At 42.4% G+C, this 24,218-nt stretch overlaps 1 protein-coding gene across 8 annotated transcripts in view; it reads right to left on the bottom strand.

The window, feature by feature from the left end:
* Positions 1-24,003, bottom strand: part of dgki (diacylglycerol kinase, iota) — a 45,481-nt gene extending 21,478 nt beyond the window's left edge. For 2 of the 8 annotated variants that reach the window (XM_050036304.1, XM_050036307.1), the window contains exons 1-17: positions 23,951-24,003; positions 23,735-23,800; positions 23,570-23,638; positions 22,212-22,328; positions 21,683-21,757; positions 21,077-21,172; positions 20,311-20,393; positions 18,694-18,754; positions 18,495-18,608; positions 12,455-12,580; positions 10,339-10,417; positions 10,022-10,077; positions 8,755-8,817; positions 6,276-6,349; positions 5,338-5,449; positions 5,169-5,255; positions 2,653-2,765 (exon numbers count right to left, since the gene is read on the bottom strand). In XM_050036304.1, coding sequence (XP_049892261.1) covers positions 2,653-2,765; positions 5,169-5,255; positions 5,338-5,449; positions 6,276-6,349; positions 8,755-8,817; positions 10,022-10,077; positions 10,339-10,417; positions 12,455-12,580; positions 18,495-18,608; positions 18,694-18,754; positions 20,311-20,393; positions 21,077-21,172; positions 21,683-21,757; positions 22,212-22,304 — 1,232 coding nt within the window. In that variant the 5' untranslated portion in view covers positions 22,305-22,328; positions 23,570-23,638; positions 23,735-23,800; positions 23,951-24,003. Of the gene's footprint in view, positions 1-2,276; positions 2,325-2,652; positions 2,766-5,168; positions 5,256-5,337; positions 5,450-6,275; positions 6,350-8,754; positions 8,818-10,021; positions 10,078-10,338; positions 10,418-12,454; positions 12,581-18,494; positions 18,609-18,693; positions 18,755-20,310; positions 20,394-21,076; positions 21,173-21,682; positions 21,758-22,211; positions 22,329-23,569; positions 23,639-23,734; positions 23,804-23,950 lie in introns of those variants that run through there. The other 6 variants (XM_050036299.1, XM_050036301.1, XM_050036302.1 and 3 more) reach the window with 5 other exon arrangements.
* Between the last annotated feature and the right edge of the window lie 215 nt (positions 24,004-24,218).

Below are 24,218 nucleotides of genomic sequence, written 5' to 3'. Positions count from 1 at the left end.
AGAAACAAGATAAAAAGGAGAAGGATAGGGAGGAGGAGAGAAGAAAAGGAGTGGAGAGGAGACAAGATGAGGAGAGAAAATGGAAAAAGAAAGAAGGAGAATGGACATATGAGATGATGGGGGAATGGAGGAAAGGAGAAAAAAGGGGAAAGAAAGAGGAAGAGGAGGTGAGAGGAAAGGAGAAAAGAGGGGAAGGGGAGAAAAAATGAAACAAAAGTCGAGAAGGTAAACAAATGGAAATAATAAATAATCAGACAGATTACAGACATGTTGGCATAAAGAAGAGGAGGGACAGGAGGAGAGACAGGAGGAGGGACAGACGGAGAAAAGCCCAGAGGTAAGTAGACAGACAGTGATAGCACAGAGTACAGTAGCATAGCAGTACATCGAGCAAAGACACTAGTTACTGCAGCTACAGCTACGTGTTCAGATCTACTGTGCACTCTCCTTCTCTCACGTGCACACATTTACTGTAACTGCTGGACTTTTACAAATAAAATAGACCCACATATATAAACACAGAGATATACATGAAGAAGTATTAGTGATACAGGGAATGGAGGAGTGTTAGTAGCCAGATATAAGCATCGTGTTTATACAGCAGGTGATCAGTGCTGGAAACTACATCCATTTATTAACGGTACTTAATTGGTAAGTTTGTTTCCACTGTAAAAAGTTGTGGATGGTACCAATGGAACCGTTCCGTACCGTCCCCATGTTTGGTCCCCCCTCTGTTGGGGTACCTAGCACACAGATCTGGTACTAAAAGGTGGAGCTGTGAACACTGCAGTCTGATTGGTCAGTAGAGGACGGTCACTCTGCTCAGGGCTGAGTTGTGTCTGGTTTTGAGGCTCATGTAACCACTGTTCATACTGTGGAGAGTTTTATTAGTAAACTGTAACTATAAAATGAAAGGATGTTTTGCTGCCTCTCACAGCAGCTGGAGTCTGAGAAAAAATAACTTCATTCACTGGGCCGACTGCCGGAGACTTTTAAGGTGGAACGTTAACTTGTAATGTTACTCAATGCATGAGTTGATGACGTGAATCCATCAGCACACCTTAAATTTCACTGTGACAACTTTGACCAATCTTCAAGCATTTATATATATTAATTTTGACCGGATTATGTGAACTGCATATACTCTAATCCTCACTCGGAGAAAAAGAAGGCGTCATGGAAGTGTCGTTCCTGTGGGCTCCAGCAACACTAAACCCCTGAGCTTGACTGAGAAGGACTAAATGCACAAAGCTACTATTTTTAAATACCCCATGGAGAGAGACTCTCACTGCAGCCTCGTTCTGTGGACGATAAACGAGGTGCAGACTGATAAAGGAGGAAATACAGCGAGTGCTGGACGGAGCAGTGAGTGACAACAACTCCGCCCACATTTAAGAGTACTGTTGTGGTGGAAACACTAGGGTCTAGGTACCATGTCTGAAGGGTTACTGTTGGTTCCAAAGGTACCATACTGAAAGTGTTTGGTGGAAACGGGGCTTCAGACACGAAAACATGGGAAACTAGGGTCCAGGTTGAAAAATAACAAACTTACCCTTTAAGTACAATTTCAATGACTTGTATTTACTTGAGTGTTTTCATTTTATGCTACTTTATAGTATACATTTTTTTTTTTTTTTAGACTATCTGTCGTATTTATGCTTTTAGTTAAAGAGACAGTTCACTTCAAAATCAAAAGTACATATTTCTCCTCTTACCTGTAGTGCTGTTTATCAGTGTAGATAGTTTAGGTGTGAGTTGCAGAGTGTTGGAGATATCAGCTGTAGAGATGTCTGCCTTCTCTCCAGTATAATAACGCCACCCGTAGCACCACTGAGCTAGCTAACGTTACAGCTCAGCCAAGGAGGACACCATTTATGTTTACGTCTCACACTGTCATTAGCACGAGCCTCTCGTCTATGAGTAGATGCACACTTCCTTCTGCACAGTGATACACTTGGTGGGTGTAGTTCAGGAGAAAGAAAATAGTTCCTACATGAAACTGCTCACAACAAGGTCTGTGGATTATCTTGAGTAACCAGGTCATGATTTCTGGAAAGAGACATTGATGTTTTTTGGCACTTTGAGCACCACAAGCTGAGTGCCATCTAGTTCCATTATACTGGAGAGAAGGCAGACATCTCTACAGCTGATATCTCCTGCACTCTGCAACTCACACCAAAACTATCTAGACTGATAAACAGCACTACAGGTGAGAAGAGAAATATGTATTTTTGATTTTAAGGTGAAGTCCCCCTTTAAGTAAAGGATCTGAGTACCTCTTCCTCCCCTGCAGGCGACCACAACTCCTCACCGCTGCTTCATCCCTGATAGAAATCAATGAACATCTCTTTTCATTCTCCCTCTCAGTTGACATAACCACACAGTATAATATGTCAGAGTGTGACCAGAGGCCTCCCCGGTGCTTTTGTTTGGATTAAGCTGAACATACATCTCCCTCCTCTGACTGTGGTTTTGGCGAGCTGAGGGGAGATGTGGGACATGGAGAGGAGTGAATGTCAGCTCCCACTAAACAGATTGTATGACTCACTCAGCGCAGCCCGGGCTTTTACAACACTGCTGGCCTAGTTCCTGTGTGTGTGTGTGTGTGTGTGTGTGTGTGTGTGTGTGTGTGTGTGTGTGTGTGTGACTCACTCGTTGAGCAGGGGCACAGAGGTGCGTCTCTTGCTCTTCTGGACCATGTTGGCCTGATTTCGGAGGGAGATGCGGAGCGTGGAGGGAGCCAGTCGACACGGCTCACCGTCCACCTGCGTGCACACGCAAAGACACACAAAGAAAACTTAACACACACATGACACAATACAAGACTTTTTTTCTGCACCTTAATTCAGGAAAAATAGACATGTTTTACAGACAAACATGACCAGAAAATATCATTTAACTTCAGCGTGGGGCCAAAACTCACAGATCACCATGTGCACACTTAGACACGTTACTACTAGCTATATGGTAGAAAAGGAAGGTCTCATGGTGTGCCTGAGAAGAAATGTCTTCAATATGTGATTTGATTGCTCATTTTATGACAATGTTAAGTTCCCCTGGAGGGTTTCAGACCTCTTGTAGCGCTATGAAGCCGTTTATCTATAAGTTGGCCCCTGTTTATTTTGTGCATGCAAATACGCAGGTGACACAATACTACAGCTATTATTAACGCTTTCACACTGTTCTCCTGATCAGCAGGTGCTGGTAACACAAGACGATGTGTGCAGCAAAGCACCCACAAAGGTAGAGAAGACGAAAACTGTTAGATAGTACCTACACAGAGAGAGTCAGGGGAACATGTCAGACAAGCTCACTGTGATCACAGGCTGCCCACAAGGATGTGTTCTTCCCCCTTCTCTCTGTCTGCTAATGAATTTATGATCAATGACAAATATTTTAGATTGTTTATATGCTGATGGCAGAAGAAATACCTGCACCAATTCAACTGAGCTAGACAGCCACAAAAAAGGCTCACAGGCTGAGATCAATGCCAAAAAATGTCTTTTTTGATGACATGGCCTTGGTTGTTTTACAGCACACAGACCTATCTGGTGAAGCTGCCTACCTGGCCCACACCAAAGCCCTTCAAACATGGTGTCGCACCAGCAAGTTTTTAATGAATGTGGCCGAGACTAAAGAACTGATTATTTGCACGAAGAGCCAGATTAGATTAGCACTAGATTAGAATTAGAGTCAGCACCTCCAAGTCTGAGGTCATGGTTCTCTGTCGGAAACCGGTGGATTGCCCTCTCCGGGTTGGAGGAGAGTTACTGCCTCAAGCGAGGGAGTTCAAGTATCTCGGGGTCTAGTTCACGAGTGAGGGGAGAATGGAGCGTGAGATGGATCGGTGGGTCGGTGCGGCTTCTGCAGTGATGCGGGCGCTGTGCCGGTCCGTCACGGTAAAGAGGGAGCTGAGCCGGAAAGCAAAGCTTTTCATTTGCTGGTCCATCTACGTCCCAACCCTCACCTATGGTCATGAGCTCTGGGTAGTGACCGAAAGAATGAGATCGTGGATACAAGCAGTGGAAATGAGTTTCCTCCGTGATGTGTCTGGGCTCAGCCTTAGAGATAGGGTGAGGAGCTCAGACATCCGGAGGGAGCTCGGAGTAGAGCCACTGCTCCTTCACGTTGAAAGGGGTCAGTTGAGGTGGTTCGGGCATCTGATCAGGATCATCCTGGGCGCCTCCCACTGGAGGTGTCCCGGGCACATCCTACTGGTAGGAGGCCCCGGGGCAGACCCAGAACACACTGGAGGGATTACATATCTCATCTGGCCTGGGAACACCTTGGGGTCCCCCAGGAGGAGCTGGAAAGTGTTGCTGGGGAGAGGGACGTCTGGGGTGCTTTGCTTGGCCTGCTGCCCCCACGACCCGGCCTCGGATAAGCAGATGAAAATGGATGAATGGAGAGCCAGATTCACTCGATGGTTAGTATGGTTCTGGACTCCCATGTGAGCCTCTCTGGAAATACTGAGTCAACGCTCACAGCGACTTTATCTTTTTAGGTAACTCGACCAGGACCCTGCTCCTTAGTCCTTGTTGGAGTTTGCCAGCTGCACTTTTAAGTCAAGTTGTGGCAATATGTGCTTCCTATAGCCTGATCGGAATGCAAAGGTGTTTGCACAAATACGGCAGCACGACATTTGGAGGAGGACATGAAGTGAGGATTACATGTAGGCCTACAGCCAGGGCATGTTTCAAGCTTGGTCTCATTAAACGTCTCAGTCTGAGTGCTGAAAATTTAATGGTAATATGCTGTATAACCAAATTTAACTGACTTTGTTTGGATTCAGAAAAGTCAAGCTGGGGTAAGAGAGCCCCGTAACTGCACATTTATGTTCAGGACAGCTCATATCTGATGGTTATACGTGAAAGAACATCCTAGATTATATGAGAATATGTTCAGAGGCAGAGATAAGCACTTCTTTGTGTGACGCTGTGACATAATGAACCAAAATTTCGAGCCCTGAATTTACCTTGATCCACTAAATATGTAATGGTATACTTTTAATATGTCCTTTGGATGTCCCAAGAGATCACAAAAAACTTTTACTTTTGCAGTTTTCCCTGAGTCAAACTTTAACTGGACTATGAGCTTTAATCTAAATATATTTATAACACAGCACATTTAGTCACTCAACAGTCTAATATTGTAGCAGGACGACTCACCTGAACAGGTACAGTCTTGAATGTGGTGAGGACGACTTCTCTGCACTGGTGCAATCTCTCTCCATGACCGCCGACCTGTAGCGCCGCCTGGTGGACAACAGGGAGAATTACACCACAGGGTTTCAGTGACAGTATTTATTTTTCCTCTCTGATGCCCTGCTCCTCTCACCAGTGAGGCCATGGTGAAGCCAATAACCTCGATGCAGCCGTCGTCATGGCGCTGCGGCTCAAAGTCCCGATGGTCGCCTGTGTTTCCCCACGGCATGGTGCCAGCACAGTACCTAAACACACACACATATTAATTAATTAATTAATTTTCAATTATGTAACTAGAGCTACAACAGTTAGTCAATTATTTCATGAGTTGATTGACGAAAAATTAAGAAGCTTGTTTCATGCTTCTTAAATGTGAGGATTTGATGCCTTGAGTTATTTTAAGGTACATCCTCACCATGTTTCTATACCTAAACCTAAACACAGTAATTTCTCTAACCTAAACCCAACCTCCGTTGATGACGCACAAAGGTTCAACCCACACATCAGCTTCTATAACAGTGGAGATTCTTTGTAACGACAGGTTGTGAATCTGTTTTCATTATTCTGACGCTTGACCAGAGAAATATTGTAGGTGTGGGAGGATTTAACTCGGTGTCGTCAGAGAACAAACCCTGACAGAGACCTCCTGCTCCTGCATTAAGGAGCTTCTAACCCACTTTCATTAGTCCTGCATTCATTGCCGAGCTCAAGTGTCTCATCATTTTCTTTACCCTGCTTCAAAAGGCTTTTTCATTTCAACAGGAAACACTGAAAAATTTTAATTAGGTTGAATGTTTGGGAAGGAAAAGGAGCCATTTGAAACATCCTTTATGTCTAATTTTCATCCAGACTCTTTATTCATTCACTTTCCGTAACCACTTATCCTGTTGGCACCCTGACCCTGACATTGGGTGAGAGGCAGGGTTCACCCTGGACAGGTCGCCAGACTATCACAGGACTGACACATAGAGACAGACAACCATTCACACTCACACTCACACCTATGGACAATTTAGAGTCACCAGTTAACCTGCATGTCTTTGGACTGTGGGAGGAAGCCGGAGCACCTACCTGGGAATGTTTAGAAACACAATGCACTGGAATTTCAGCTCCTGGATCTTGGGAGTTAGATCGGTACCGTCACACTGAGGAAGACAGAAATGGAGTAATGTATGATCCATGTTTTGAGTGGTGGTACATGCCCTCCTTCTTTTGACTCTACTGTACAAAACAACAGATTTTCACTCTCAGATTCTTCACTTGCTTTTTAAATGCCACATCAAGCTTAACTCTCAGTTCTCAGTTTTCACTCTCAGACTCTCAGACTGAATGCTCTCAGTCTCAATCTCGCACCTGTTGTTATGTGTAGCAGGTTGACTGATGCAGGTCAAAGGTCACGTCAGAGCTGCCCACTCGAGGACACCCTCCATGTGCTAATGCAGCAACAAGGAATTTGAGGCATTGCAGACCTGAGGCATCATGTGTCGTCTTTCAGTGAGGATGGAAGTCACCAGCAAAGCACATTATTATTTTATGTTCGACAAAATAAAATCTTTGGGAAGAAAAAATTAACTTCAGGGACTCGTGCGTGGAACAGGAACAAAGGAATTTAGTTAGCCTTTATTCCAAAACATGGCTGCTTACTCTTGTCATTTTATCCTTTTTTTTTTTTTCTATATACACATATATTAGAACACATCTAAGAGGAAGCAACAAAAATCACGAACCCAACGGCAAAAAAAAAGCAAATATGACGGATCTAACGTTGGCGTTTATTTTCACTTACTTTCACTTATTTTCTGTTTGCAAATAATATTAGACGATACCTACATAGTTTACCTTTAACATTAACCTGTTATCACCAAAAAGTACATGCTTTGCCAACACAAATCGCTAACGTGAGCACTGGCATGACACTTTGAGAGTATAAAAACTATAACATGCTATTTAACCTAATGCACACCACCCCCATTTTGTAGCAAAAACGCCTAAAATGACATGCCCAAATTAAAATGACTGTAGCTTCTGAACCGCTCTGACTACATGCATGCATAAGGTCTTGCCAGAAAGAAAAGTCTCTGAAGTTTCTGGTGAAAGTGTCAGAAACACTCTAGGTGATACAGAGACAGAGTAATGGGCCTCTGAAGTCAGTAAAAAATTGAAGATTTTGCCTAAAATAAAATAAAAAATGTATTTCAGGATGAATAACGGTCTGTGGCTTCATCTGAGCAGGTAAATGACACTGTGGGGCTGTAGGCACACTATCAGTGAACATTTGTTTCAAATTTGAAGAAGATTGCTCAAAGTATGACCATTCTACAGTGTTTTATCCATGCAAAGATCCAGGCGGAGCTCCAAATGACAAGTCGGTCACTCGGCTTCAAAACAGTACTATCAGTGATCAAACAACACTCAGCCAGCTTCTAACATTGTACCTTATTGAAATCAGGTGTGACTATGATAGCTGGTGTTGTTTATGACACAGAAACACCATAAAATATCACCAAACAAAGCCATATGAAACGTGAAAGTTATGATCCCACTTTTAGTGGTAGGAGTGAGACTCTTACCTTTTATAAAAGAGCTAAGTCTCCACTAACAGCTCGACATAAGATCGCAAGTAATCCTTTAACTTTTGCCATTGAAAAACGGCACGACATGACTTGTCACCACTCATCGCGATTTTGGACTTTGTGTGTTTAGGCTGCTCTGGTGCGAAATACATAATAAATAAAAGAAAAACTATGTTATTTTTGAAAAGTCAAGAGCTTCCTGAATCCGGCAATACCAAACATCACATGGTTTGATGACGTAGTGTGCCTGGGAGATACCATTTAACAGAGGAGGGGGGGAGCAAGGACGTCGGCGTCCTGGCGGAGTTAGATTAAGGCCGTCGTGTGACATGTTGTGATACTGAAATAAAAGAAGTTAAGTGACAGAAACTTTAACTTTATGACCTCCCTCACTTTGTTGTCATATACACACAGGCCTGATATACACACACATGCACAAACAAGACCTATGCAGGGATTAAAAGGGGGGGCGGGGACTTGACCCTGCGACCCTCTGGTGCCTATGGACTGAGCTACTGCCGCCCCACACGATAACTGATGTCATTTTTTAAGCAAAAATGCCACAAAAAAAGGTTCCAGTTGCTTAAATTTGAATATTTTTATTCATTTGTTAAATTAATATTGTGGTAAACAATTTTATTTTTGGGTTTTAGACTTTAAATTGAGCAAAACAAGTTATTAAAGTGTGTTAAATTTGGCTTTGGAAAATTATGATTTAGATTTTTTTCACTACTTTATGACATTTCTGATGAGAAAAGAAAAATCAATGATGGACATGATTGTTAGCTGCTGTTCTGATCCCAGCACAGAGGTCAGCGGCTGTAGTAAGGATTCAATATCTCTCTGAAGGACACTTCAGCATGGCGGGTGCGTAAAGAGGAGTTGAAGGACAGCCTTTTTAATCACCCGGCCGACCTGCTGCCCAGACATGTCGACATGGAAAACGATACAGACCGAGAGAGAGTGTTGACACTCACCACCACTCTGACGTGCTTGGACAAATCCCTCGAGCTTCTCTGGAGGAAATCTGAGAACGCAGCCTGCGGGCGCGCGCACACACGCACACACACACACACACACACACACAAAGAAAAGGACCCGATCAAACAGAATTACAGTTCATTACATTTCCCTCATTAAAAAGCGATAACTCCTCTGCATGCTTCCTCTCTGACTCCCACCCATCGTTTATTCCTCACATCTCTAATCCCTCACAGAATATCTGCAGGTTTCTAAATGTTCTGAGAGCTGTTTAAAGATTTTCAGACTGATTCAAAACCAACATAAAGAAGAAACTGAGCAAACAATTTCTGATTGAACAAAAAAAAAATCTACAAACTACACAAGTACAAGAACAAAATATCAAAATGAATCACTGATAACAAGAGACATCCAAACGCTGCAGGTTGCATCACTGTTCATTATTTATCTAAATTAACTGCAATTAATTTGGCATTACATGGTGACAAGATAACACTACTTCCATTTGGATTTAGGACTACAATTATTTCTGGCTGACAGTAAGACTTAGGCGGAATTTATACTTCTGCGTTGAAATGACACCGTAGCCTGATGTGCACCTCCACAGAAATGTAACTACACGTCACGGTGACGCAGACCTCCTGTCTATTTCTGTAAGATGAAACCATTTACCTCAGTGGAAACAAAGCTTTTATTTACTTTAATTTCACAGATAAGAAAAAATAAATTGTGAAGACAATAAATCCTCCACAAAAATAACATTTTAAGTCTTGTGTGTGATTTATCCTGGCTTCATATGAGCAGAGGAAATCTCTGCTAGCTGCTAGGTTCATTTATACAATGTAAAATGCCATAGTCTTGTGCTAATAATGTTAGCATGTTATATTTGTTTGGAAAACATGTTTAGTATAAGACAGTTGTTTNCCGACTAGTGTTTTGGAGGTGTAACTGCAGAGTGACACAGACACACCACCGCACAAGTATAAATGCTCACAACGGTGTAGGGTCTGCCACACAAGTATAAATCCCGCTTTTCTATTTTCCCTTCATCTGTATCTCCTGATTTTGTGTCTTTCCTTATCCTCCTGCATCATTTCTAACTCTCTTGATCCACTCTGATCTTGCCCCTCTCAGTAAAGTTGTATAAACTCTCAACATGTTTGTCTTACTAAGACAGACAGGAGGAGCAGTTGGAACCAGAAAAGTTTAGGCTGCATGAGTGTCTGAGTGTAAATGTGTGTGCAAGTCAAGTAGGACACTCACTCCTGCATAGAACATCTTGTTGCGGAAGCGACTGTTAAACTTTTCTGGGTTGGCCTCTGGAAAGACACAATCAGAGAGGCAGGGAAAGAGAATACATTAAATATGTTGCAAAACAGCAGAGAGGCGTGGAGTGTACAACAGTGAGAAAACCTGACTCATTTGTGCATGCATTAATGCCCTGATGTGTCCTTTTTAATATTTGATTTCATTCTGCTCATCTTTCAGTGGAGTAGGATGCATTAATGGGAAAGAGAAGGACTTAATGGAATATAAACAGAGTTAATACAGGATGAAATGTAAAAATAGATTTCCCCGACCTCTGGACTCGTGGAACTCCAGGGTGACGTGAGCGTCGAAGCCCAGGCTGAAGTAGTTGTTGAACACATTCAGAGGCAGCTGAGGACACAGGGAAAACAATAATGTGAGTACGTTTGCATAAATAGTTCACAGTAACACATTAATATATGCTGCGTCTTTCAGTGCCTATCATAATGTCCACCCATTGAGTGGCACTTGTATCCAGATTTGCATATTATGTAAACACATTTCTACATGGATTTTTACTTCCACCACACAAACACTCATATTTGCCACTTGTAAGGAGACCGTGTCAGAGGTCACCAACCTGTCAGTCTTTATGGAAATCACAATACATTTCACTTCAAAGATAATTCAGTGATCATTCCTGCTGCTCGTGTTTCATGTTGAAACGTCAGCGGGGGTGAAATGCTGTTGTGTTACTGTGATGCAGATCACTGCTGTTATTTGTTATTATTTACTGTACACAGGGAAGTTCAGGAGAAGGACTAGGAAGAGAGGGAAGGAGAGAATGAAAGGAAACAAGAAGGAAAGGGAAGCAGAGTGAAGGAGGAAGGAAGCAAAGGAAAGAGAAGACATAAAGGGAAACTGAGAAGGTAAAGGAGGAAGGAAGCAAAGGAAAGAAGACAGAAAGGAAAGCAAAAGGAAAGGGAAGAAGAAGCAAAGGGAAGCGGGGGAAGAAGAGGGGCACAAGAGGAAAGGAAAGAAGGAAAGGGAAGCAAAGTAAAGGAAAGAGCAGCAGAGTGAAAGAGGAATAAGCAAATAAAAGAAAAGGAGATGGAAGGAGAAGCATAAGGACTGAGAAGGAAGAAAAGGAAAGGAAAAAGGCAAAGAACAGGAAAGTAAAGGGAAGAAGAAGTAAAGGGAAGTGGGGGAAGAGGAAGGGCACAAAAGGAAAGGAAAGTGAAGCAGAGGGCACGAGAAGGAAGAAAAGGAAGGAAAGGGAAGCAGAGGAAAGGAGAAAGAAGAGAAGGAAAGAGAGAAAGGAAGGGGAAACAGAGGGAAGGTGAGAGAAGAAGGGAGCAAAGGAAAGGATGGGGATGAAAAGGGAAGCAGAAAGAAGGAGAAGGAAGAACAGGAAAGGAAAGGGCAGAAGAAGTAAAGGGAAGCGGGGGAAGAAGAGGGGCACAAAAGGAAAGGAAAGAAGGAAAGGAGAAGGAAAGGGGTGCAGAGGGCACGAGAAGGAAGAAAAGGAGGGAGAAAAGGGGAAGCAGAGTAAAGGAGAAAGAAGAGAAGGAAAGGAAATAGGGAAAAGGCAAAGGGAAGAAAAAGAAAAGGGAAGCAAGGGGAAGAAGGGCACAAAAGGAAAGGAAAGAAGGGAAGGAGAGAAGAAGGAAAGGAGAAACAGGGGGAAGAATGAAGCAAAGGAAAGAAAAGAAGATGGAAAGGGAAGGCGAAGGAAGAAAAGGACAGGAAAGAAGGGAAGGAACAGGAAAGGAAAGGGAAGAAGAAGGAAGCAAAGAAAAGGAGAGAGTAGCAGGGGAAAGGAGACAGAAGCAGAGGAAAGAGAGGAAGGAAAGGAGACAGAGGGAAGGTGAGGGAAGAAGGAAACAAAAGAAAGGAGACGGAAAGTGAAGCAGAAGGACTGAGAAGGAAGAATAGGAAAGGAAAAAGTGAAAGAACAGGAAAGGAAAGAAGAAGAAACGCGAAGCAGAGGGCGTGAGAAGGAAGAATAGGAAAGGAAAAGGAAGGGGAAAAGGGAAGCAAAGGGAAGTAGGAGGAAGCAAAGAAAAGAGAGACAGAGGGAAGGTGAGGGAAGGAGGAAGCAAAGGAAAGGAAAGGAGATGGAAAGGGAGCTAGAAGGAAAGAGAAAAAAGGGAGGAAAGGCAAGCAAAGTAAAGAAGAAGGAAATGGAAGCAGAGGGAACGACAAGGAAGCAAAAAGAAGGAAAGGACAGAAGAGAGAAGGAAGGAAAGGAAATTACAGGGAGGAATTGTAAAAGAAGAAACAAGAAAGATACTGTTGGAAAAGTTCTGCACACAGTGGCTTTGACATCAGCTTCGCTCTAACAAGGTCTGAGCTTTGTCTCTCAGTCCCCACACTGTGATACATTCAAGTACACACACACACACACACACCCAAACACACACCCAAACCACCAAGCTGACTCCTGACCTTCTGTGTGCCCTCCTCTGGCTGCCCAGCACCTTTCTCCACCAGGAGGTTCCACCTGTCCAGCTGCACCACTGAACCGTCCTCCACATGACATAAGACCTTGGACACCGGCTCGTCTGTGTAACCCTGCAGAGAGAATCAAACGTACTTCAACCAACACAAACAGAGGCAGAGAAGGAGTGAACTCTCATTACGTTACATACACAGTCAGCAGTTACAGCACTGAGCCAGTACTTCCACTACAGACGGGTCAGCTGTTGAACCCAGTTTATGTAATTCCAAGACAGGGACAGGGTTCAGGGACCCCAGTTTGCAGAAAAATGATCCTTTTTTTGCCTCAACAAAATTTAGCGTCATTTGATTCCCTTTCCGACAAAATACACTATACGGACAAAAGTATTTGGCCACACCTGTTGATTATTGAATTCAGGTGTTTCAATCAGACCCGTTGCCACAGGTGTATACAATCAAGCACCTAGCCATGCAGTCTCCATTTGCAAACATCTGTGACACAAAATGGGTCGCTCTGAAGAACTCAGTGACTCCAGGCGTGGTACTGTGATAGGATGCCATCTTTGCAACAAGACAGTTCATGAAATTTCATCCCTGCTGGATGTTCCACGGTCGACTGTAAGTGATGTTATTAGAAAGTGGAAGTGTTTAGGAAGAACAGCAACTCAGCAAAAAAGTGGAAGACCAACGTCGCCAACGTTCTGCTGATTCCACAGCTGAAGAGTTCGGAGCTTCCACTGGAGAGACGAATCATGCTTCTCTGTTTGGCAGTCAGATGGGCGAGTCTGGGTTTGGCAGATGCTGGGAGAACGTTACCTGCCTGACTGCATTGTGCCAACTGTGAAGTTTGGAGGAGAAGGGATAATGGTATGGGGCCCCTTATCTCCAGCGAAGGACGATCTAAATGCTTCAGCATACCAAGACATTTCCGACAATGCTATGCTTCCAACTTTGTGGCAACAGTTCGGGGAAACTTGTGGGAATTCAATTTGAAGTGTCCACGCTCGGCAGTCAGACAGGAGTCAGGTTAATTTCCAGGGCTGGTACCTGCGGTTATTCCACAGGCTAGTTAATAACATGTCGGGCAGGAAATCCAAAGTGTGGGATCATTTTGAGAAGGTGAAGGACGAACCCAAGGTGATATGTAAACTCATCTTCATTGGTCGACTACAAACATGACGTATCATCTGAAACATGGAAGTAGCTACATGCCCATTAGCCCACAGCGTCATTAACAGGCGGCTCGCTCAGTGTGTGACGTGCACTTGTAGATAAAATATAGGCCTATATTAATGAAGGTTCATTAGTACGGTTTTGTATTTCTCTGTAATGTAGCACAGTGTTAACAATGTTACTGATACTATTCTTTCTCACACCTTCAACTCAAACCACCAAAATATATCATTTAATCATTACATTATTATCGTAAACATGCGTGCGACTCGTCGACTAATGACTATAATGACGACTATTGGACGACTAGGAAAATTCTTAGTCATGAGTAGGTGTTGAGATGCAGATGGACTGGAGAAATTATGTTGAGGGAAGGGAAAAGGAGATGAAAGGATGATGTCGTCTGCAGCTAAATTGTAGCATCTATCCCTCTTTCTACCTGTCGGACCACCAACTCTTCATCCCCCCTCATCTCTTTGCTAAAAAGGCCACAACACACACACACACACACGTACAAATGATGTGAGAGGATGAGGAGCAGAATAGACAGAGAGAGCCTGTAATGATTGGCTCTCAATAAGTGGTCATTGAGGCTGCTTCACTGACACCATGATTACCTTAAGAGCACAGACACACACCAAACCTCGTGTATACATGAGGGCATTTTATACACACACACATACACTTGCTCCTCCCTTTCATCCTGTCATCAATCCATGTCTCTCTACCCTCTGTCACATTACTCATTCAGACCAGGTCCCTCTAATGGACACTATTTTGTCTCTCTTTCATTATTCTCTCCATCTTGTGTCTCCCTGTCGTCTGCTCTTTATTTCCTGTCTCCCTCTGGACAGGGTCAGGAAATCAATGTACCAAGGACTGCAGTGAGTGACACACACACACACACACACACACACACACACAAGAACAGGAGAACACAACAATCTGATGATAGTAGCGCTCATCAGCGGGGCCTCCTCTGAGGCACACACACACACAAACACACACACACACACACACACACAAACACACAGCAGAGCTCACACTCTGACACACAGTGAGTCACAGGGTCATTCACACTCACACAGAGCGAGAGGGCAGGTGCAGAAAGAGAAACGCGGTGGGGAGATGAAAGGAAAAAGAAAGAGAGGGAAGGAGAAGGAAGCACATGAAATGAGAAGGAAAGGAAAGGAAAGGAAAGGAAAGGAGAGGAAAGGAAAGGAGAAGGAGAAAGAGAAGGAGAAGGGAAGGATGCAAAGAGAAGGAGAGGAAAGGAAATGAAAGAAAAGGAGAGGTTTCCTCCCTTCTCCTTTTCTTTCATTTCCTTTCCTCTCCTTCAAGGAAGGGAAACAAAAGGAAAGAGGAGGTAAGAAAAGGACAGGAAAGAGAAGGAAAGGAAAGGAAAGGAAAGGAAAGGAAAGGAAAGGAAAGATAATATGAAGGAAGGACAAAGTGAGAAGGAGGCAAAGGAATGAATATAAAGGAAAAGAATGGGATGTTGTAGGAAGTAAAGGAAAGGAAATGGATTGAGAGGAAATGAGTGGAAGGTGAGGAAGAGAAACAAGCAAAGAATATGAAAAAAGAAAGAAAGGGAGAAAGAGGCAAAGGAAAGGAAAGGACAGGAAAAGGAGAAACAAAGGAACGGGACAAAGTGGATAAAAAACCTCCTGCAGTCAGAGACTCTGTGAAACAGAGGACAAAGGGACACACTAATTACACTAATTACACACACGGTAGATATGAAGTTTCAGCCCCATCTCTGTTCAAAGCATCAATCTGTCTCTGCATCACACTTCCTCTGCACAATCCTGTCAAAGTCACTCTCTCGTCCTTCGACCATTATTCTCCACCGTGCACACAAAAACTGAAACACACACACACATTCAGTGACAGTAAACTAGCAGCATTATCATAACTGAAGTCAGTGAGATTCAGGTTGACGCCCTCGCCTCTGATCAAGTCAATAAAATAAGAAAATGATGAAATGCAAAGTCAAATAAGTGAAACCCATTTGAGGTTCTGACTCATGCAGAGGTATTAGATGTATTATCATAACTACAGGCCCACACCACTGGTCCAAAGACAAGCCTAATGGAAGAATGTGGGCTTGTAAAGGTCTCTCCTTCTGTGCTGCAGTACAGTTATGCAATGTGTGTGTGTGTGTGTGTGTGTGTGTGTGTGTGTGTGTGTGTGTGCGTGCGTGTGTCAAAGGGCAGATTCTGGATGTTTCAGCACTTCACCTTATTTTAGTCACAAACTGAGAGAGTCCAAAGTGCCCTCATACAGCAGGATGATGCATATTATTCTACTTTTATAAGTTTCAGCCACCTCCTCTGGGCGGCTCGTACTTTTATAAAAAGGGAAAAAAGACTTGCGCAGCAGTTTGTGATTGTTGTCACTCCCTGTATGTACTGTAGGATAGCACTGGTGTCGCAGAGGTTCAATAGTATTAAGCAGGATTTATACTTCTGCATCAAATAAACGCCGTACCCTACTGTGGCCTGACGTGCACCTCCACAGAAATGTAACTCTACTGTGGCCTGACGTGCACCTCCACAGAAATGTAACTACACGTCAGACCTCCTGTCTGTTTCTGTAAGCTGAAACCATTTCCCTCAGTGGAAACAAAGCTTTATTTACTTTAATTTCACAGATAAGAAAAAATAAATTGTGAAGACAATAAAGCCTCCACAAAAAAAGCATTTTAAGTCTTGTGTGTGATTTATCCTGGCTTCATATGAGCAGAGGAAAAGTCTGCTAGCTGCTAGGCTAATTTATACAATGTTAAATGCCATAGGCTTGTGCTAATAACGTTAGCATGTTAGATTTGTTTGGAAAACGTGTTTAGTATAAGACAGTTGTTTTGTCAGTGAACCTTGTGAGTTGTAATGGAGCTGAATTTTGTAACGTTACCTTTGTTAAATGTTGCTGTTGTCATTTGAGTAGAGGAAAAGTCCACTAGTCGCTAGGCTAATTTATACAATGCAAAATGCCATAGGCTTGTGCTAATAACGTTAGCATGTTGTATTCGTGGGGAAAATGTCATTCAGTTTAGCTTTGGAAGAAACGCTAAGCCAACTACACTTATCTTTTTCCTTGAGAGAGGAACAGAAGACTGCCCTTGAAGCCTTCACTTCCAGGAAGGACGTTTTTGCTGTTTTGCGGACGGGATACGGTAAAAGCATAATGTATTGGTTAGCCCCACTGTTCGGCAAACAAATGGGGCTTAGTGCAATGAATACGTCACCTTGTTTTTTGCTCTGATTGGCCATTGTGCTATCCAACTCCAGGCTGCGGCATTTGAAATGTCTCAGTTAGTGGCGCCCCTTGGGTAGGAAGGGTGTATCAGTGAGGGCCAGACTCAAAATCTCTCTAGATTTGAGTCTGGATTTCCAGGCTAGTGAGTTATAGTGAAGCTGATTTGTGTACTTGTGATTGAAATTGATGCTATTAACCCATGTTTAATGTGTGTTTAATGTGTATTTACTGTGTGTTTTGAATCAACTAAACTTAACAACACTTCACAGAAACCTCCGCCGCCGACTAGTGTTTTGGAGGTGTAACTGCAGAGTGACACAGACACACTACTGCACAAGTATAAATGCTCACAACGGAGTAGCCCATGTGTGCATCATATACAATTTCTTTTACCATGGAATTAGTAGTGTTACCAGTATTAGTATTATCTCCACATATTTATTCTAGATATTTGCTATTACTGTACTTCAAAAACACGTCAGAAAAGTAAAAAAAACAACACTGATGTAATTATTTTCATCAAATATAAAATGGGATAACATTAAATATATGATATTACCAACAGCGTGGTTGTTCCATTTTATATTTGATGAAAATAATTACATCTGTGAGATTTTTCAACACTTCTGAGATGTTTTTAAAGCACAGAAATAGTAACTATCTAGAATAAAGGATTTTTGCTATTTTTTGCCCCAAGGAAATAATTGTGCAAATATTTTTGTTGCTTTTTTCTTAGTGTGGACATTGAAGGGTTGAAAGAAAAATCAATGTCAGTGCAGTCGACAAACTCAAAAAGTATGACTAACGTGAACTGCAAAAGCTGACCTATAGATTTTTCAGCTCTCTGCAATCTAAAAAGAAGCTGCTGGAAAGTTAAGTTCTGTGTTTGATTCCAATAAAACCTGCTGAAGAGGTCCCTCTGCTGTGACTCTGATTTTGTGTTGCACTAATGTAGTTTTACTGCATTAAGGAAGACAAAATGTTTAATGCTGCACTGACACATACAACAGATCAGACTGACTTAAAGGGTACATGTACAGTGTCAACAACAACAACAACAACAACTGTGTCATCTTTACATGACGTGTTGTGCCTTGAAGCGCTCAGACAATGGCTACATGTCGGGGTTTAGAGGAAGAGTAACGCAGGAAGAACACTGTCGTAGACTTCCTGGAATGTTGTGCATTTTTCTGTAGCTCCCAGAGGTGTCTGAGAGGCACATATCAGATTTATTTTAACTACATAGCAACCATAATTCACGCTTAGATATTTTCATTCTGTGTATTTGTCCAGGCCATAGCCTTGCTTTTTTAGATGCCTATACAAATATACTGTATATACATATATATTAATTTTATCCTCACATCTCTATTTAAATGATGTTGGAAGTGTTGTTGCTGTTGCTCCTTGTCTTAAACGTATCTTAATATCATTTTCCAGCTGCGACCACCCCACAGCGATAATCACACTTTCATCTAAGTTATTTTAATCCCGACCTGAGCTCAAAGTCATTAAACAGACACTAAAATGAATGAATATGCACAGAGAGGAGAAGCTGCCACGTCCTGCCGCCCACAAGTCAAGGCTAGCAACTCACCCCACCCCAGTTGAGCGTCCTGGCGAGGTCATTTCCTGTTCCCAGAGGAAGAACAGCGACCGGAGGCTGGGGGTTCATCTGCAGCTCGTCGAGAGCGGACAGGATCCACCCCACCTACAGAGACACACACAGAAAGTATGAGCTGCAGATATCTATGGTGGAACATACAGAAACAGATCATAGCAGAAGAGAGTCTTACCGTGCCGTCCCCTCCACAGGCAAGGATCCTCAGATTTGGCACTTTCCGATACAACTCCAACCTGACAGTTTGCACAAAGCAGAGAGAGGCCTGGTTGTAGCATAAAACAGGCTTCTCCAGCAGAAAGCAGTGCTGATTGGTGTTGAGTGGGTGTAATCGGTCCAAGTTTCATGAAAAATTGCTCGACCCATGAGACCCACGAGTTTTGAATAAAAGAGGATGATGACTGAAACTCGAGTGAGAAGATGCAGCATTTTCCCTCAGGGGTGGATTGTGATAAAAGTGTGATGTAAAATGTAGATTTAAGTGGGAAATTATCACAAAATTGCTCTAAAAAAAAACAAAAAAAAAACAGTTTCTCCACAAGTGCATTCGTTACACACTCATGAAGTGTCTTATAGTCACAGGGGACCTATTCTGCTGCTTTTCAGGTTCTTACTTTTATTTTGGGTTTCTACCAGAGCATGTTTACGTGTGTTAATAGCCAAATAAACACTTTACTTTCCTCATAGGCTGCTTTCAGACCTAGAGTCGTCTCCTTTGGTCTGAATCAGGGACTAATTTTGTCACAAAGTTGTATAATTGCCTAGAGTTGGTTCGTGTTCTCACGGCAGCATTTAAAAGCGGACCAGATCAAATGCCTTGTGTGAGAAAGCTGCTCTTGATTGGTCAGAATACAAAACATTGCAGCTAATTCTAAATACAGTTTGTGATTTCATCCATCTTGTCTGGATACTGCTTTATCATCGCCATGGCTTCCTCCAGTCTTGCATACTGATCCAGGTACTGCTCTGACATGTCGCTGTATTCGCTTTGTAAAGACTCCTAATTTGTTTTCCACCACCTTATACTCATGTCTTACTTTTAGTAACCGTTCAACTATGTCGTCAGTCCGAGCAAAGAAATCTCTGCTGTCAAGTATTTTCTGTAATGAAGCAACCAACCGCAGAGTAGAGTATTTGCTTCCTGTTTACATCAGCATGCACATGTCTAGTGTACGTGAATCTCCATGTGATGTGCATTTTCAGACAGAGATAATTTCTGAAACTCGTGTGCACAGAAATAGGTTTTGCTTTAAAATTTTACACATCTTTAAAAAAATTATATGTTAAATTTTTAATTTTAAAACCATTTTAAAAATGTATTTTATAAGTGTGGATATGGCCTGAGACACTCTGGTTTAGCACCTGTCTTTTAAGGAATATGATCCAAAATCAGGGAGAAACTACAAACATCAGCAACCAAGATTACAGGTTTCTCTGACGTTAGCATGTAGCTACATGTAGCAGTGTATGTAATGTAAACACTTGCAGTTGCGTACCTAGAGCAGATCACCATGTAAAGAAATAATATCTTGAGAGTAGAGGTTTTTGATCACTCTTTACTTTTATATATGTTTAACTCATTGTTGGAAACTTTGGCGACATTCAATATGAACATCCAACATTGTAACATGACGTATATGAAAGAAAATACAGAAAAGCACAATAGGTCCCCTTTAAATAAAGCAGAGTACAAAAGTCAGTCAGTCTATTTCAGTTAAAGTCAGAATGTGGTACAGGGGATGGATTTTAACTAAAAAAAAAAAAAACTTTGTCCCATCTGAAGGGTACTCACGCCTCTCGCAGCCCCCCCTGTGACAGGTCAAACACTTGTCGAGGGTTCAAGATCCACATGAACATCTGTAACACCTTGGCACCCTACAGAGAAACACACAGAGAAACATACATTAAGGTTTCTTCTACAACTGCTCGACGAGTACATTGACAATTGTCAAACCGCATTCTAACTGCATTGTTTTTGTTGATGAAGCTCCTGTTACTGTGATTACACCCAAAAATCTCTGTAATTTAAACCCAGCATGATGTCACGATGAAGCAAACTCAGGTTATCTGATTAAACTAATCCTGTTTGAACTGACATCTTCCTAATTAAATGTTGTGGCAGACCGTAATAACTCAGGGCTCAAACAGCCTGATGGAGGCTGAGCACAAAGGTTCCATTACACCGTTAAATAAATTAAATGAATCAGACACTGACTCCCTGCTGAGACCTGTACAGTGGAGGTGTAAATTAATAAAAGACAATCATTTATTAAAATCCGATAATGTCATGATGCATGTTGATATCTCCTGTATAATAGTCTTCAACAGAAAGGCTGTTAAGCTGTTAAAATTCGGGGGTCACACAATTTTTATTATCAATGAAAATTATTTATAGACATGGAGAAAGTAGTGCTGAATAATGCAGGTTAGAATAACCGGGATGCAGATAAACTAAAGTGGATTCTCTAAAAATATCCTCTGAAATTACAGTGAAGTTCGAATATTACAAAACTATATACAGGAGGAAAACAAAATAAAAGATTTTAAAGTTTGCTGACCTGGTTGCCTCCACTTTTGGGATTGACAAAAACCAAGATGGGCTTCATGAGAGGTGAAGGGAGAGGCTTCAACATGAACGGACGCCATTTGGACTCCTGAAGACAGAAAGAAAGAGACAGAAACAGAGAGAGAAGTTAGACGAGGAAACACATTTTTGACACTCCAATAAATGATCATGCTTATAAACTGCTGTTCACACTGTAAGTATGGCCATTATTCAACATTTCTTCTTTGACTTCAGCACCTATGTGAAAGCTGCTTCCGTCTCACTCTGATTCAACCTGGGTCTGTGTCTGCAGCTTCCTCTGTCTTATTCTGACTCAACCTGGGTCTGTGTCTGCAGCTTCTTCCATCTCACTGACTGATTATTTGAATCGTCAGCTGTCGAACTGGGCGGCTCACAAACTTTCTGTGGCTAAGATTTTATTTTGAGTTAAATAAATTCACTCAAACATAAACACGTGTAGGCACGAGACAGGTCAGTGAAGACATTTTGAACAGGAAGTAAAACTTGTCAGCCTGAGGTGAGAGGAAAATCTAAATGTGAACCTTCCTCTGTGTTTACACATTTAAAGAGCATGTAATGTCCTCATAGTGTTACTTACATCCAGTCCCTTCTTGCTTGTCCTTCGTTTGAAAGATGTCCGCTTTTTTCTCCTGGCAGAGTTCTTAAGTGAGCTCTAGGGTAAACACACACACACAAACACACACACAGAGTTCAGTGGTTAGTTCACTGTCACCATGTCCCTTGTGATGGTAATTAAAAGTGCAATGAAGCATGCGATGTGACAGAGGGATATATGTGTATGTGTGTGCATATCTGTGTGTGTGTGCCATGAAGGAGACACAAACCCAGAGTTCCCTCAGACAGATCAGACATGTGTCAGCTCATATCACATCATAGCCAAAATCACACACACACACACACACACACACACACACACACACACTTTTTGACACACGCCTTCTTTTAGAGTTTTTATATTTAGATTCAACAAAGTCGTTTCTCATTACTGTCACAAACTGACAGCTAGTGAACTTTATTAACCAGTGGACCAACTGGTGAGGGATGTCTGTGATGGGAATGTGTGTGCGTGTGTGTGTGTATTTATATATGTGTGTGTGTGTGTGCACCTGTGGTTTTCTGACTTTGATGATCCAGGAGGGCGGTACAATGACTCCAGCGTGGGCCCCGAGTGAACACGGCTCCTCAATCTGGTGCAGCATGAAACACGTCACCTTATTGTGGAACTGAAACAAAAACACTCACTGTTATTATTTATTAATCAATCATTTTATTTTAAAGAAATAAATGTTAAAGGCTCATTTCACCCAGTAACATGTACCTATGTTTTGTCTCTGTTACACCTGAATAGTTAGAGTCACAGAATGCCTTTGTATAATCTATTCATTATTTGCTCCTGTATCTATTGATCATCTGATTGTGAGTACATTATCTAATTTCTCAGAATATGACCGTGGTGTCCTTTGAACACTGGAAATGATTTATTAGGTTGAATGTTTCAGGAAAAATGGAAATTCTGTAACTCATCACCCCGACGCTCAGGAATGATCAGCCTCACATGACGATCACTGATGTAAAAGTGTTTCCTGGTGACAGACAGACTCTCTGACTTTGATTGCAATTAATAAAAGTTGATGAGAAAAATAAAAGCTTGTGAAAAAAAGTCTTTCTAATAAATGAAGATAGTTTGTGCTCCTTTTCTTGTTCACATTGTTTACTTAATGGTGACTCAGAAAACAAACAAAACATATAACTTGGGAGTGATACACTCGGTTTAATCTCTTATCCCTCCTCTCTCTGGTATGAAACTCCACTGATGTTGGGATGTATCAGATCAGTCCGATCAGCTTCAGCGCTGTCCAATCAATAACTGATATCCCATGCTGGTCAGTGTGAGACTTCCGCAAAGGCTCCACTCATGTATCCTTGCTTGCCTCCTCTGTGAAAGCCTCCTCTGTCCTCGACTCCTTCTTTAGCGTATTGAGACATCCTTCAAGATGGCGGGTTTAAGTGCTTCGGTCAAGTGATCGAGGATAGAGGAGTCGAGGAGGGATGTAGGGATGAACCCCATAGCTGTGTTTCAATTCAGGAGCTGCAGCCTTTGCGGTCGACGTCGGCCATATCCTTTGCAGACCGCATCAGCCAAACCGAGCGGTCTCCGAAATGGGACAGTCTGGTTTGCGGAGGATTTCCTAGTTGCATCACCAGTTGTTCTAGCCCTGACCCATTGGCGTTACTGTTACCTAGCAACCAGCTGCGCATTTCTCGGCAGCATTTGAAGGAGCCTCCAGAGTGGGACGGCCTTCGAAGGCTGCAGCCCCTGAACTGAGACACTGCAATTGTCTACATGCCACGTGATTGGCTGATTAGCTATTTGCGTTAATGAGCAGTTGAACAGGTGTACCTAATAAAGTGGCCACAATGTTATTATGAGGGACACATGCCCTGATCTTTAGTGTTAACTCACCGCTTGTTTACACCAGGAACAGCTGATGGCGATTATTTCTTTACTGTGGAAGAACTTCTGTTGAAAACTCTGCAGAAACAGACAGAAATACACCAAAGTAAGTCTGTATGAACAATGATAACAACAAGTGTGTGTGTGTGTGTGTGTGTGTGTGTGTGTGTTTACCTTTCCACACTGTCGACACTTCCCCTCCTGTCTCCGTCTGTGAACCCAGTGATGTCTCAGGATGTTCTGCTGTCAGAGGGAGAAATGCTCGTCACGCTCACGTTTCCTCTTCACACAAAGTATAAAGAGAACACGAGAAGCAAAATTCTTTGTCTCTCTTGAATAGAGTCACCCACATATTTACACACACACACACACACACACACACACACTTACATCTCGGAGGCACCGCGATCCTCCCTCTCTGAAGGTTGGCTTACATCTGAAGTTAATCTGGAGAGAGACAGAGAAACAAAGACAACAATAAACAAACAGTGAATACTGGCACAACATAACACATGATATCAGTTTTATTCCAAAATATTGGCACCAGGATGTGATATGACCTCATGAGTATTCAATAGCTGGAATACATTAATACATCATCTACAGTTATGGAGGGTTGACGTGATGATTTAGTGGTACAGGCGCTATAAATAGCCAT

Source organism: Epinephelus moara, chromosome 23 (genome assembly GCF_006386435.1).
Source record: "Epinephelus moara isolate mb chromosome 23, YSFRI_EMoa_1.0, whole genome shotgun sequence".
Taxonomy (NCBI): Eukaryota; Metazoa; Chordata; class Actinopteri; order Perciformes; family Serranidae; genus Epinephelus; species Epinephelus moara.
The sequence above is the reverse complement of the archived record's forward strand: the minus strand, read 5'-3'. Positions and strand labels throughout refer to the sequence as shown.